This window comes from Gallinula chloropus (genome assembly GCF_964237585.1).
Source record: "Gallinula chloropus genome assembly, chromosome: 4".
Classification (NCBI taxonomy): domain Eukaryota; kingdom Metazoa; phylum Chordata; class Aves; order Gruiformes; family Rallidae; genus Gallinula; species Gallinula chloropus.
In genome coordinates this window covers 13,885,651-13,902,591 of record NC_140088.1, presented here as the reverse complement: position 1 = coordinate 13,902,591, position 16,941 = coordinate 13,885,651, and the positions used below count along the sequence as shown (strand labels likewise).

The window sequence follows — 16,941 nt, the reverse complement described above, 5'->3', positions numbered from 1 at the left end:
TTAGAATCAGAGTTGAACAAGAGAATTGGTTTTAATTTTTTTTTCTATCTAATGCAATGAAAACTGTTCCAAAGTAATTTATCCTTACAGTTAGAAATTGTTGGAATAGGTCACTGCCATCTTTAGGGTAGTTTCAAAGGTTAAGTGTGGTAGGAAAGTATCAGTTGTTGTTTGTTCGACCCGGGCATAAGTGAGTGCTCTATCTCCTCTCATCGCTTGGCCCTGTAAACCCCTTGGCCTGCCCTCTTTTGGGCTAGTTTGTGCAGAAACGTGATCTGTGTTTGATCTTGTACTTTTTCAGCTTGTAGTCGTGCTGTCATGCATCTTAGTCTTGCAGGATCTGCATTGAGGCTGTGGCATTCAAATCGTATTTGTTCTACATTGCAAAGACACAGAGCAAGTAGGAAAAGTTAAATGCTTTAACTCTTAAAAACTGCAGCTTTCTTGTAATCACTGATTTCTGTTTTCTAGAAAAAATATTCTTAGGTATGTATAGAAAATCTGGAAAAATGTTGAGGTTGCTTTCATAATCCTTCTTTATAGAGATGTATTTGAAACGCAGCCAAAACAATTAACATGTAAAGTTAATGACAGCAAAGATTTGAAACAAAAAAGGTTGTGGAAATGTTTTCAGATGCTGGTATTTTATCACTTAGAAATATGCAGCAGAATTCTAACAAACATTCATGTGATTAGTTTCTCTTACATTTGAACAAAGAAACAATCACTAATATAAAAATGTATCTCTTTCGAACATTCCCTTTCAATTTTTTTCTTCAGATAATGTTGTAGTTTGTTTTTAAATCAAAATTTTAATTGAAGAGGTTATAATTTTAACACGTACAACAAAGATTTGATGAGTCTCTGTAGTTTATTGTAGCCATTAAAAAGTTGTGGCTGCTGGCAGAATACCAGTGAAAGTCTAAAGCTGAAACAGATGTGAGTAGCAGAAACCAAGTCCAGAGAAGCGTCGGGCCCAGCTATCCAGACAGGCGCGGCCCTTCAGATGTAAATAATTTGAACAATATTAACTGGGGCTGCCTGTGTTATAGGGTACATTGGATTTATTTCACAGTTTGGTTGGCTAAGGTAGTCTTAAACAGATTACCTTGGAAGTAGGATGAGACAAAGGTAATAAATGAAAAAGCGTTTTTTCTTGTGTGTCATTAGGGAACAAACTAATGTTCTTGTTAGTGACATATTTTTCTGAGATATGTACAGAATGATTTTTTTTTTTAATAAAAGATAGCTATCACTTCTTGTGCCTGAAATGGCATTTTTGATAGCCACTTTTAGTGGCTATCAATGATAGTTGTCATTCAGCACTTAAAAATATTTTTTCTAGCTTTTCAAGACAGTCATTTATTTTTCTAGCATGGATATTAACATAGGAAAGATTGAGTTATCATGAGTGGCATGTCTTAATGGTGTAAACCTCTGGTTTGGAATACCTAGACACTGTGGAACCAAAAGTTCAAATCTAGATGGAGCACAAACCCTTTCATCCTTTTCAGATAAACAGATTCAGTTCCATACAATTTTTGGAGAACCTTAACCAAACAGGTTTTTAATGCGTATTCCAGACCAAACTTTGTAATGACAACATTTTTAGGTTAAAAAGAATGATAAACAAAAATATGCCTTTAATATAGGCTTTTAGGGCAGAAGAAGTGCAAAAGAATGCAATATTAAGTAGTGAGGTGAAAATTTCAGAGCGAAATCTGCTTCCAGTTTAAAGGCAAGGGAAAAAGAAATGTTCTCTGTAAGCTCAGGTTTTCACTCCATGTCTGTATAGTCAGTGTATTTCCAAGGTTTTCGAATATTGCAAAGTAGCATAAGCAAAAAGATTAGTTTGACAAGTATTCGTTTTCCAGCTGATCTTTATGGGAAAAAAAGGTTTGCTTCGCATCATATGATAAAATGTCTTATTCCTTGTCTGGGGCAATGTTTTCTACTTTTTCCTTTGCCTGTGACCAAACTTGATTTCTCTTCTAGTCTGGGCAATGCCACTTGATTGGTATTCTTCTGAAACAAGCACAAAAGACTTTTACAAAAAAGCCACTTTACCAAATTATGATAGAAATACATAAGTTTCACTGTGAGTCTTTTTTTCACTTCGCTCCGAAGTTGAACAATGTTAATTATTCAAAATTAGTTGCATTGTAGATTGCAACTCATTGTTCTTTGCAATACAGTTTGTAAAATTTTAAAATGCTGCTCCATTAGCCAACAGAAAGTATGAGTTACCTTGCATCATTTACTGTAATGGGCATTATAACTTAGTATTCTTGACCCTAACAACTGAAAGAACAGAAATATGTATTGAATGGTTAAAAAGTGAAAACCAAGGTAGTTCCACTCTGAATATTTTCAAGAATCACACCTTTCTTTTTTAATAACTTTACATTTCGTATAAGATTGTAACATTCTCATCCTATTGAAAATCCACATAACTTTTGCTTTCACCTTCTTTCATTACCACCAGTAGAGATACATTTTCAAACTAATATTTTTTCAGTACTGTATATATGTATTACATTACTAACTTGACTGAGTGTATGAGTATATATGTAGGTATTTACAAAAACACATATATGACTGAAAGGAAATAATATCATCTAGAATAGAAACAAGCATGTATCACCTCCTTACAACTGTCTCTTGGATTTCTGTACTCCAGGAGAAATGGTTTCAAACGGGGGACGTTTTAACTTAATACTGACAGATCTGTGTCATGTATAACTAATTTACCTCAACTTTTCCACATTTAAGTAGTGGAACTTCATCAAAACTTCAGTTTATGGCAAACCCATCTTCTGAAGTTATATAACATTTACGAAAAGATTAAAAGGGAAGCAAGTAAAACTATGCATGTAAAAATCATAGAATCATAGAATTGTAGGGGTTGGAAGGGACCTCAAGAGATCATCGGGTCCAACCCCCCTGCCAAAGCAGGCTCCCTAGGACAAATGAGAAATGACAGTGCTGCACTGGTTGTTTTCACATTGGTTTTCATACAGAAGTATTACAAGTGTTTTAAAATCAGAGAGAAATGCAGACTTTTTAGTTGGAAGGTACATCTGGAGGTCCAAAGTCCTTGAGCAGGACTAAGTTCATACTTAGGTAAGGTTGTATAGGGTCTTGGCCAGCTCAGTTTTGAATCTTAAGGATGGAAATTCCAACACCTTTCTGGGCGCCTTTTCCAGTGCTGAATCATCTTGAATATTTTTCAGTATCCCATGTGAGAATTTCCTGTGCTGCAATTTGTGGCTCTTACTGCTTTTTCTTTAGATGTGCATTTCTGAGAAAAGTCTGGCTCCATCTTCTCTATAGCTCTTGTTTAGATGGCTGAAGTGAAAATCTAACTGGATTCCCAGTTAGCTTTCACTAGGCTGAGCAAATCTGGCTTCTTCTGTCTCTTCTTCAAGTGCTTAATTCAAATTTAATTCTCAAACAGTGGTATGACATATATACATTCTTTTTCAGATATGAATTTGTGTGTATTTTTTTCATATATATATATTATATATATGTGACTGCCCTGGTATTGCTGTACCAATACCAGCAACATGGCTAATTAACCCAGTCTCTTAGCATGGCTGACTAGATCAGACTAAAGTATTGCATATACATTGCTCTTATCCAGTGCCTCTTCAGGGAGCATGTGTAGCAAAATTAAGACAAGAATGGAGGGTAATGTAAAATGAGAAATGGTTGGAAATTGAAGAGTCATTCATTTTTGGTTGCTGTAGCCATTGTCACCATAAATAGAGACAAGGAGGTAGCTGTGAAAAGAAAAAATAATCATCTCATGCTTACTTAAGACTAAAGCTTTCTGATTTTTCTGCTTTAAAATCCTGAAAAACATCTGTTTTTATCAAGTATTATAAAGGAATATATTTACCAATAGGAATATATGCAAAAGCAAAAGTAAAATATTCAGCATCATTCACAGAAGTTAATTTAAAATTTTTAAATGTGTGCATTACCATCAGTCTTCAAACTGATTTCAAGGTTTCTGCAACACAATGTCAACCAATTAAAATTTTTTGTTCTAAATATTAATAAATGTTTTCAGTTAATGAATAGGGACGTTTTCAGGTTTTGTTAGATTTCTGTATAAGCACAGTTGGAGAAATAAATTGAATCTGTTAATGTTTTACATTGAATTATATATTTGCTTCCTACATAATATGGCCTCAGATAAAGTCTGGTTTATGGACTAGAGTTTTAGGATAATCATGATACAATAATTTATCAATAAAAATAGACCAATAGGATTACTGGACCACATCATGAAAATACTAAATATTGTATGAGTTTGAATGTTAACTTTCTAAATAATTTGTTGGATCAATCAGTATTAGCAAAAGGCGATTGTTTATTCATTACAGGAGAATAGTATTCAAAAAGTGTCAAGGCCTTTTCCTAAAATATTTTCAACCAGTTGTAGCTTTAGTCTACTTTAAGTTCAAAACTGGGATTTAGACATTGATTGACCAACATATTCTAGAAGAATTTTCCCAGCAGGAGCAGGGAAGTTGTATGATACTTTCCCAGAACTAATCACCTTAATTCTTCATGTTAATTGCACTTTTAAATATATAAATTCACCTTGACATTTTGGAAGTGCAGGCAAATAGAAATTTGAACTGGATGGTGGAACATGAGTTCCCAACTAGTTGCATGTGGAATTTCTTTAGACATTAGCATAAATTGAGCATGTTCTTTCATACCTGATGAATATTGCTGCATTTTTGCACTGTCCAACCTTAAAATGATATATTTTGAGGCAATGCAGAATGGTGTAAGGAAAAGAGAAAGGACACTTTCATACAAGAACAGTTATTTTGTTGTCAAGAGTTCACAAAAATACGCTCTTTTCCTTCTCAGAGTTTTCTGGCCTCCTTTGAACAGTATTCTGCCTCAGCAGGATGAGATATATTTCGGTTTGTTTTGATTTGGCAAAGATAAAATGCAGGCATTAAAAAACACATTTTGTATATGTGCACTGGATTCCATTTTACAATAAAACTACATTTTGACTGTGTTCCATTGGTAATGTTCGTATGTGAATACATTAAGTGGAAATTTTCCTAAGTGGATCATTTCTTCAAATTCCATTAGATTTTCTAGTTTGTGATAATAGAGAATAGTGTGGAATGGTTTTAATAAGATTCAGAAATATAATAGAGGGGCAAAGCAATGATGTTTTAGAAGAGTTTATTCCCTGGAAGCAGATGTCTGCATGTGTGCACAAAGGCAAGAGACAAAACGTTCTGTTGGTTAAACAATGGCATGCTGTTAATTTTCTTCTTTTATATTTTTTCTTTGGTTAAAGAATCCTCAGAAATTTCTTGTTAAAAATAATCATGCAAATGTTAAGATTCTGAAATGAATCCTGAAACTACCACAATTGGGATTTTTGTGCACTTTTCCATGTCCCCTTTATATAAAAATATATGTGTGTTAAGCATTAGGTACATAACTGTGTAGTACACATCTGGGAGCAGGTAGTGTACATCTGGGAACAGGGAGAATATTGTCCCTATCAATGTGTGTGATGTATGATGAATTATGTAGTTTGGAGAGTGTGTAATGCTAGTGTTGGGAAGAACAGCGACTTCACATTTGTGGATCTCATTGGCTTCTCCTCTTTGAGGAAGTATGCACCAAAAGAAGAGGCAGATTTCTGCTAGAATTTAGGCACTTGCTTATGTATGTATTGCCAGTGATCGAAGACAGTGGGATACAAATTAGCAGTAATAAGGCTAACGAGGAAAAAGGCTAATTAGGAACACTGAGAAATGTTCCTACTAGTACTGTAGGTAGTTTATGAAATTACATTATTTTAAATCTAAGCAGGATGCTCTAGCTGAACCAAAGCCATAAACTCGGTAGAAGAATTAATTAGGTGGAACTTTATGATCTGTCTTGCACAGAAAATCAGAGATCAAGCAGTACAGAAGGAAACGTGAGATCACTTCTCTGGCCTCTACAACTTCAGCTCATAAACATAGTGTTTCAGCCATTGCCCAGCAATTCCCTTCTATCTGATCCTTTGTTCAGTAAGCTAAGTAATAATGTGTTTGGGTGTTTGAAAGGTCTTTATTTTTCCTAGCAGTGTGAAAAACTTCGCTCTTTTGACTAAAAATATTATTATTGGGTTGTTGGGTTTTTTTTGTGGTACTGTTCAGACAGAAATGTTCTGATTTCTCAGCGGGTTTTGGTAGCGCATGTTCTTGCACTCCTGACTGATCCTGATGATATGCAAAGGTCCGTATGTTTGAATCTCGACACTAAACTAAAACTTTCTACTAATGTGTGCTGGAGTCACTTAAGGAGCCTTACAAACTTGACTGGAAAGTTATAAGGGTTTAGTCATTATGTTCATTTCTATGCGCTGCTCAGTCCCTTGCAATATACTTCTCTGCTGAAGGACACGCTGAATGTAAACTACCATTTCAGAGAGAATACATTAACCAGAGTCTCAGATATGTTGCTATGGTGTGAAAAATATTTAGTTTTACTAGCTATCTCAGTTCACTTTGTTAAATGCATTCTTAGGAAACAATCTTAACAGAAAGTTTTTTAAATTATTTACATAAAATGTTGATACCCTTTGACAAAGCGAGGAGCAAAACCAATTTTTCTTTTAAGTTAGTGATAATTAATGTAAGTCTGAGAGTTCCTCTGCATGCTATCACATACTGTAAAAGCTCAAGCAAAAAATGCTCACAAATCTTATACCTGAAAGACAAAACTAGAATATCTGATCAAACTTGTGAGAATTGTAGCTTCTATTAAAGCTCCATTACAACAGTTGAATTTTACAGGGTGTTTTGTGTGCCATTAATTCAATTGTTTCACTTTTCACAGGTCAGGACTTATCACTAGAACGTTTTCCTGTCTCATTCACACATGAGAGCTTGAGCACCTAAACAGATACTTGTTTCTGTGTGCCATGAGGAAAAATTATTTCAGACAAGGATCGAACTGTTTAAAGTTTTACTTATTAGTTCCTGTCCTCTGAAACAGCTTTTTAAGAAAATTGAATTATTAATAAGCAAAGAAAATAATTGTGCATAGAAGCACATTTCTTCTAAATTAGCTGAAAAAACTTCACAGAAAAGTAACTGCACAGGCAATTAATAGTCTATTTAGTAATGTAATGGTGCATTTACTTTTATGTGTGATAACATTTTTTGCATTAAATTGTTGATCTTTATTTAAGGCAATTAAAAAAAGCTTAAGAATAGAGTACCACCACAATTTTTCTCAGATACTTTTGTGTCAGAAAACCTTACACCCCACATAATGGCATTTCCCTCTCTAGATTCAAAGCTTCTATATTGGGCATCCCAGCTCTAGCCAGCACATTAGTGCTTGAACCTTTGTGTGTTGCTATCATTGAGATTTGTACTGATCGTCAGTGTGTGTCCATAAATGCAAATAAAATACTGTCTCTCAAACTTTTCTGGGTCAGTAGCAGCATAATCACTTGCAGTTGGAAGCTGTCGAAATTCTTATACTGTACGCCAGGGGAATCAAGATAAATCTCTTCCCTTCTTTACATTTAAAATTCTATCTGAAAAGAAACATTTACTTGCAAGATTAGAAATAAGCACAAGAGCAGAGATACAACGGATTGTAATAATGCTAACATTCTTGCTTGCATGCGTGCAATAAATATGTATCTAAGTTGCATGTAATAACAAGGGAATATAACCAAATCCGTCAACAGTGTCCAACATGCATCTCCTGTAACTTTTTGTGTATCTTGGAAAAAGTTTTTTGCAGGGCAGGAAAGTGTGATAAAGCAAGTGTAAACAGAGCAGGTCATGAGGCAGTCGTATAGTGTTTTCTGAACAATTTAAATTTTTGCATTTTCTCTGATGTTTATTAGTTTCTTATTTGGGTATATAGGCACAAATTGTGTAACAGGCTTCTGCACTGTAAAAAGTCACAGATCCTCTCATACAAAGCTTTGGGGTTATTTAGTGCTACACTAAGTTTATTTGCAGTATGATTTCAAATGTCCTTTAATCCGGTACTAACCCTCCTGTCAAAGATAAGCCTGCATTATAACAAGAAAGTAAAATAGCAAGCGTGGCAGTATAACCTGCCAGGCTCTGAGCAGACAAGGGTGAGGGGGAGGGAGTTTAGCAGCTCTCACAGTGGCATAACTCATTGGGGATAGTGTCAGTGACAGGTTTATAGGAATTCAGGGCGTTGATACTTGGTTTCACTGTCAGGATGATTCCTGTAAATGCTACTGGAGAGTTCTGGTGAGTAAATAGTTAGTAATTCACTTTTATCAACATTAAACTATTTCTGGGTTTGCATTTAGTTTAAAAATGGTGCTTAAAAAATTCCAAATCCTGTCTGATTGACACTGAAATGCTCTTTACATGAAAGTTTGTTTATGGGCAGTGATTCTTTTGACAGATTTACAAGTGTCTGTGGAGTTTTAAAAGACTATTGCCCAATAGGCATTAAGTGAGAAACATTCTATTTTGTAAATATTTTCACTTATATTGGGGATTTTTAAAGAACTTTTGAGCCAAGTACTGCATTAAATCTGAAGACAGTGGCAAACTGATAATCAGCAGTTTCCAGCTTTGTTTTAATGTTTTGCTAATGGTTTCCATTTCTATGGCCAAGATTTGCAGTGGGTGAAGCATGATGTACATCCAACAATTTCGAAGTGCTTTCAAATACTGTTGCACACTCTTTTTATTTTTTTTTCTTGCAATAGCTCATTTAGAAATAAACAATTTTTGAAGTAGCGTATTACATTTAATTTCACTAACAGGCAATGCATATCAAGAAAATAAACCAAAAGTTTATTAGAGTAACGGAGAATTTGCATATGTCTGAACTGAGTAATGATGAAACAGGTTGTTTATTTGCTCGAATGATTAGTTTGGAATGAGACGGTGAGAGGAGAAATGTACAAGTGGTGTGCTAGCTGTTGGATTCCTCAGAATTTCTTAAGGTACCTCAACATTTCGGAAACAAATGTTTTCAGAAAGCTTTTCAGAATTTATTTCAAAGAAAGAATGCATAATAGCACCCTGTACCTCAGAGTCATTCTGTTAAAAACCTTATTAAAATAATCATATTTTAAAAAGGAAAGGATTTCTATTGTAGTGAATATGAGAACAAAATATTTTAAAAGTCATGGAATGTTCCCTCAGATGTGTTACAGCCTTTTTAGCAAAGAAAATTAGAGCAACTCATGGAACAGGACTATTCAGTTTTAATTTTTTAGATGTTTGGAATGACTGAGTATTTCTACTTTATAAATATTAGTTTTATTTTTTAAACAATATATTGACAGTAAATTTTTTGAGTAAACAAGCAACAAAAAACCCCACTAACCTTTATATTGTGTAGAGCTGAGGCTGGCCATAGAGGTGCATGGTAGCCTTTCACCAGTATTACAAATCTTGATCAACAAAGACCTGCTGACTTTAATATGTAGAATTACAACTGCCATTTTAATCAAAGCCTGTGATAAATCCCTGTCATGAAAACCTTTTTCTCTTCCAAGTCTGTCTTTATTTGTATCTAATTTGTGATTCTTTTGAACACACTTCCATCATTCTTTGCCATACCTGTGCCACAGCAAATTTGATGATGTTCCAGAGGTCTTCAGCCTAAAAAATACATATGGTTGGTAGCCATCATTTCTTTTATAGGTATTGGGCAAGAACCATTCTGCATAGTCTACCTGGACTTCAGTAAAGCCTTTGACACCATTTCTCACAGCATTCTGATTGAGAAACTGGCTGCCACTGGCCTGGACAGGTGGACCCTCAGCTGGGTTAAAAACTGGCTGGATGGACGGGCCCAAAGGGTGGTGGTGAATGGAACAAAATCCAGCTGGAGGCCGGTCACAAGTGGCGTCCCCCAGCGCTCAGTCCTGGGTCCAGTTTTGTTCAACATCTTTATCAATGACCTCGATGAAGGGATTGAATGCTCCCTCAGTAAGTTTGCAGATGACACTAAACTGGGAGGAAGTGTTGACCTGCCTGAGGGTAGGGAGGCTCTTCAGAGGGATCTGAACAGACTGGACCGATGGGCTGGGACCAACGGGATGAAGTTTAACAAGGCCAAGTGTAGAGTGCTGTACATGGGACATAACAACCCCATGCAGTGCTACAGGCTTGGGGGAGACTGGCTGGAGAGCTGTCAGGAAGAGAAGGACCTGGGGGAGTTGGTTGACTGCAGGCTGAATATGAGCCAGCAGTGTGCCCGGACAGCCAAGAAGGCCAATGGCATCCTGGCTTGTATCAAAAACAGTGTGGCCAGTAGGTCTGGGGAGGTGATTGTACCCCTGTACTCGGCATTGGTGAGGCCACACCTTGAGTACTGTGTCCAGTTCTGGGCTCCTCACCATAAGAAGGACATTGAGATCCTGGAGCGAGTCCAGAGAAGGGCAACCAGGCTGGTGAAGGGACTGGAGGGCAAATCACATGAGGAACGGCTGAGAGAGCTGGGGATGTTTAGCCTGGAGAAGAGGAGACTGAGGGGAGACCCTATCACTGTCAATAACTACCTGAAAGGGGGGTTGTAGAGTGGTGGGAGATGGTCTCTTAAGCCCAGTAACAGGTGTTAGAACAAGGGAATATGGCACAAAGCTGTGCCAGGGCAGGTTCAGATTAGATATTAGAAAAAAAAAAAATCACTGAAAGAGTTGTCGGGGCCTGGAACAGGCTGCCCAGGGAGGTGGTTGAGTCACCATCCCTGGATGTGTTTAAAAAAAGGGTAGATGAGGTACTTAGGGATATGGTTTAGCATAGGACAGGAAAGGTTGGACTTAAAGGTCTTTTCTAACCTTGTGATTCTGTGAAGTAAATAGACTTATTTTTTCAAATATTTCAGTGCAGTCGACTGACTTTAAACAGACTAAGTTAACCTTCAGTTGCCCTGATACTTTTTTGTCTGTCTGTAGACTGAAAATATAGGTTAAAGTGTAAAGTATAACCTAAGTTCAGAGTCAGTTAAAGGAGGATTAAGCAGTATAGGGCAAATACATAGCTTTTGTGATTAACAGATTTTCACTTCATCACTCTTGTCCTTAATTCCTTTGGCTGAAAGCTAAAGCTCTCTCAGAGCCCTTCAGCCTATTTTGGCAGTTATTTGAAAGAACTTCAGGAAGTCAGCTGATAGATTTTAGGTTTTGATAGATATCATCTAGCTAAATATCAGCAGCCTAGAGAATCATCCAAAGGTCTCTTTTTATGGCTTTCCAATAATGTAAATTCTTATAGTCTGCCAGCATTTACTTGACATCTTTTGTCTCTTTCAGTTTCATTGTTTCAAGATGACTTTAGCAATGCAAACTGGTATCTCATTTCATCTTGTCTCAAACTTCTAGAGTTCTAATCAGCACCTCTGATTCACTTATCCTATGACATCTGCTTCATTTACTCTTCTGTGCCTTTCTGCTTACTCTTCCTCTCCTCTCATTCCAAATATGAAGGATGTTAAGATTCTTAAGAATTCTTATTCAAACCAGCTTTTTTCTCTATACGCTGGTACTTCTTGTCATCTGATTAAGTTTAATGTTTATCATCTTTATTTAAAAAAAAAGGAGGGGTGTTTAATATGTGCTTTTTTTTTTTAGAAACAATTAATTATAGGCTTGGTCATTTAAACTTTTACACAGTACGTATCTAAGTAATCTTTCTAAATCTTGTGTTATTAAAGCTTGTAGGAAGCATCTAACCTCCTCATTAAATAATTACTGACTTGTAGTCATTGTAACTTTACATGATTGTAAATCGTGTGCATTCTATAGTCACTCTATACCAAATGCCCAAACATAAAAGTTGTACTATTACTTTTACACTTTTTTAATTTAATGTGCATGAAAACTCATTTTTAAATACTGCATTTTATAATTTCCTGTAGAATTTTTAAATGAAAAAAAAACCACACCAACTTGTAGCTCCTGCTTTATTCAAGCTTCCAACCAGAAATTTAACAATACTCTCAGTTATTTTACTAGATTCTCCCCCTCCCCCTAATTATAATTTGTCCATCTTCTTCCAAGGTAAAGTGTTAGAATTTGCTTGAATAGCTGTAGAAATCTCCTTCTAATTCTACAAACATAAATGTTAAGTATACATAAATTTCTTTCAGTGTATGATAACATTCATGGAAAGTTCAAATTTTTAATGGTCAGAGGTATTTATCGTAAGAAAATAATCTTTAAAAGTCACATAAACTTTCCTGGTTTCTGATTTGTTTTTCTTAATTTAATTTATTAGAGACACATAACTCAGCACCTAATAAAAGCTTTTCTTCCCCAATCTGTTATGTTTAAATTAGTGCTCCATTCTGCCTACTATCTGGCATACAAACAAATATCCATTAACTTTACTCTGAACAGTTTCAGAGGTCTGTCACATGCTACGGTTTGCAAGACTAGAGATTAAGGATAAATTCAGACTGTAACCCAGGCCATTTTACACAAGCTCTGTTGCTCCCCACTAATGTCATAGTCCACAGCCTACATGAGTTGTGGAGGGATGCTAAATTAAAATATACAATTAGGAGGGATCAGGTATCTTGTCAGCATTTTTCCATAGCAACAACTTTTCAAGTGCATTTCTTATCCTCTGTAAGACTGAAAAGCTGTCTTTTTTTACTAAGTCCTGGTGGTATAAAAGTATTAAACGCACACTACTGGTTGTACAATAAAATATATACATCTGTTTCAAACTTCCATTGACTTTTTTCACTGCACTGCAAACTTGCATTAAGATGGCATTTTAATACAAATTCTCAACTTCTGTTTCCAGAAGTTCATAAATTCAGTTGCTGAATGGAAAGTAATTGCATTTTTATTTCTAAGAGTCTCATTGCGTTTTTAACGTGAAACCCTGAAATCTACAAAGTTTACTATAAGTTCTAGGAATTGTAAAATGTCAAATAACCTGGAGTTTTTAGAAATTGGCATGGCAACAGGTCTTAAAATAACAGATTAAATAGGAAATATATTGCAGACTTCTATTTCTTACAGACTTCTACTATTTCATATCATGGCCTGAAATTTGAATACTGAAGTAAAGCTGAATTCTAGCATCTGCATTAGGAAAATGGTTGAATACAGGATGCCTGACATTGGCTGATTAAGATCAGTCCAGATACAAGACATCCTCCACTCACTACAGAAACAACGTATAGAGCTTTAAATGAATCTAGAATTTGTGTGTGAGGCAGGCTGTATTAGTAGCAAGTCTCAGCACACAGCTGGAGTTTTAAGACAGAGTCATTACTAAAGACAAATTCCACTCTTCAAGCATGTATAAAATTTTCTATTGCTATGCTAGAATAGTATTGGTACTTTTATTTTAATGTAATTTTGGATTCCTTAGTGCTTATTTATTTCCATTTCCTCTAAGTATGTCTAGGTAACCAATTTAGATGTAGGCTTCTCTCTTCAGTGTTGACACCTACTTCCAGTAGACAAATTCTGCTACAAATGCCTCTCAACTTCTTTTTTTAGCCTCTGAAAAGCAGATGAAGTTGGTTTGCAGAGAGTCTTCTGAAGAGCATCTCCAGCCCTTCAAGGAGAAATTAGAGGAATTCTTCCAGAAAGGTAACCACATTTGAAAAACAACAACAAAAAAATTAGCAAATAGTATAGTGTTTTACAAAGTTATACATAATATAAGATGCATTAAATATCTGTCGCCTCTGAGAATTCCTACTGTCTGTTATGGATTATGTTCCCAATGTGCCTTATACATGTTAAGAATAATGGTTACACGGATCTTGGACATCACTTGTCAAAGATCATTGTTCCTTTGATCTTACCCATTTCCTATAGCATATTTTCTACTTCATTCTTTATCATTACTTGTAGGCAAAATGAAAAGTATATTCACCATAGACAGAATTTATCAGAATGAATATAAAGCTTCAGGTTTACGGAAGACTAGAATGAAAAAAACCTTTCTAGAGAAAGTCCACATAATAATGGTATCTTTTATAAATGATGTAGGCTTATGAAATTACTAACTCAGATTTTGTCTTGTAGAAATAGACTAAGGAAATTATTTACCAGGGTAGAGTCAGGGATGAGATACACAGTACGATGTGATCATGTTCAAAAGGACAATTTAAATGCAGGTTTCTGTTGTGGAAAAGAATAGCTCTCACCTGTTTCCCAGACTGTTCCCAGCCATCTGCTTCTGCCAGCACCATTGCAGCTGTGCAAAATACATAGGGGAAAACAGTATTTTTTTTCTGCCCAGATTGTATGAGTACAGACTATTTGGGTAAACATGGTAAGTGCTACATTTCTGATGACTATATTAAGAATTTTTATGAATTAAATATTACCAAAGAGTGAGTATTTCTCACAGAAATCATGAACAGTCTAACAATTTACTGTCCTAGAAGTCAAGTGAACTATCTAAATCTACTAATCAAGGCAAAAAGCTTACTTACTGTTAGGGATTATTCAGATTTCTGAATTAGCTTAATCCTTATTGTAAAGTTTGTCCTAATGTCTTTTTAATAACTTTATTTTAAGAGGCTATCTTATTAAATACTTCAATAAGTGAAAACAGGATGTTTTAAAAGTAGTAGACCCTGTTAAGTTGCATTGTTAAATAAACTACTACTTTTCATTACCCTTCTCCCAGGCCGTGGAGCTCAATGGATATATTTATTTGATGTATATTTCTTTCAGTTGCAAGTGTATTTGGGCAGTATTAAAGCTGCACAATTCTTGCCACAGAATTTGTAGAAAAAATAAATTATGATAGAACATCTTTATGTCGGTGCAGGACAGTTGTATTATCTTTCCAGTTTATTTTACTGGAAATTTTCATTTGCCATTTAGAAATAACATCCAGATTGAGATAGAACTATATGTATTTCTACAGGAACATTATGATCTCCAGCATGCTTCTTGGTCTTGCTTGTCAAAGTACTGTATCAGATCAGTGTATTTGTATCTTGTATAGATTAATTGATTTTTTGTACTTTATGAATTACCTTGTTAGAGCTGAACAGTCTGTATTGTTTCGTCACTACTGGCCAGAAATGCATCAGAGCAGTCAAAACAAGAGAGTCAGTTATAGATCAGGACCATAATTCAGTTTTGCCCAGGTCTTGGCAAGCCCCTAATCAAACAGTGTCTTCCATGATCATATGACATATTTTTTAAGCCTTATTTACACCCTGGATCTCCTGAGGACTGTTGTGGTTATTCCAGCAGAAAGCTAAGCAACACACAGCTGCTCACTCGTTCACCACTGGTGGAGTGAGAAAGAGGGTCAGAAGGGTAAAACTCGTGGGTTGGTATAAAGACAGTTTAATAGGCAAAGAAAAAGCTGTGTTCACAAGCAAAGCAAACCAAGGAAATCATTCACCACTTCTATTAGGCAGGCAGCTGTTCTGCCATCTTCAGGACAGCAGGGCTCCATCACATGGTTACTTGGAATACAATCACCATCACTCCGAACTTCCTCCCCCACTTCCCTCTTCTTTCCTCAGATTTATTGCTGAGCATGACATCACATGGTATGGAATATCCTTTTGGTCAGTTGGGGTCAGCTGTTCCAAATGTGGCCCCTCCCAACTTCTTCTGCACCCCCAGCCTATTTTCTGGGTGTCCAGGTTATAAATAGAGAAAGCCTCCGTGCTGTGCAAGCACTGTTCAGCAACAGCTAAAACATGGATGTGTTATTAACACTCTTGGTCACAAATCCAACAGTGCATATAAGCTGCTGTGAAGGTGGTTAACTCCACCCCAGCTAAAACCAGCAAAAGGAATAGCAAACATCCCCAAAAACAAGGCAATGCAGTACCTGGTTTCTCTTGCAAAGCTGAGCTACCTGACGTTCTGATGAGTGGAATGTGATAAAATATCCAATTGCTCTTGGAAGAAGATTATCTCTCCTTTAGAGAAAATTGCAATTCAATTGTGCATTAACATTTAAAATATTCCTTCAAACATTTGCCCACCTTATACCTATTGATGTGAAAATCAAGGTATATTTATATTTGTCAGTATAACAGAAAATTTTATCCTTATGTTGGTGAATAATATATACATTTTAATATTTTTTTTAAAACAGAATACATTCCTGCACAGTGTCCAGGGACAATGCATTCTTTTTATAATTATGAAATTTATTCATCACTTTCTAGTGTTTCATGGTTTTTATATTCTACAAAGAACAAGAACACAGGGTTTACTAACTTGTCAACTTTTTTTCTTATGTTCTCTTGTTCTCCCTTTGCTTTATAAAATTATGTTGTATGGTATGTATTTTGTCTAATGTGTATGATTTGTAATGTCATCATTTTGATTCATCTAGCTTGTTCTGAGATGAGTTGTTAGTAGGTTCAGATCCTATAAATATTACCCTGATGGATATGAATCTCCATAGTTGGTCGGTGGTACTTTCTGTGGCATTAGAACGGAAATCCTTTCAAATTCTCCTCTAAAGATAGGTGAAGATAACACAGAAACCTATCTTGATTTATGGTCCTAGAACAGGTATCGAACAAATGTCAAGCTCAGATGTTCAGTTTAGATACGTGTGTCTGGAAACTCCGCTGCTTCTCTGAAATTAGGAGTTAACTGATAATACTGAGCATCCGTTAAGCATCTGCTTTCAGTTTTGTTTGTTTTAAAAAGAGTTGTGGCTGGTTTAAGCAAATGTAAGAAAAAAATTGTCTGTTATCTTTCTGCCAGCTCACAGCAAGTATCCAAAGCTCCAATGCTTTTCTGAAACTTCTGGCTTGAAAATAGGGCTGGAACTCATAGATATTCAGGTTTTTCTCACACGCACAATTTCCCATGATTTCTAGTCAATGCTAAGTTGGAAATACTGTAAGAAAAACTTGAACTGAACTGTTTACATTTCCTAATTACAATTAATAGCAATTAAATCTAATACTTTGCTC

General features: G+C 35.6%; 1 protein-coding gene across 1 annotated transcript in view; it reads left to right on the top strand.

Annotated features, from left to right (window-relative positions):
- Positions 1-16,941, top strand: part of FMN1 (formin 1) — a gene marked incomplete at both ends in the record, with an annotated part of 128,315 nt that overhangs the window by 80,468 nt on the left and 30,906 nt on the right. Inside the window, one exon of the mRNA XM_084262770.1 lies at positions 13,523-13,615. Within this exon, the coding sequence (XP_084118896.1) occupies positions 13,523-13,615 (93 nt within the window). The remainder of the gene's footprint in view (positions 1-13,522; positions 13,616-16,941) is intronic.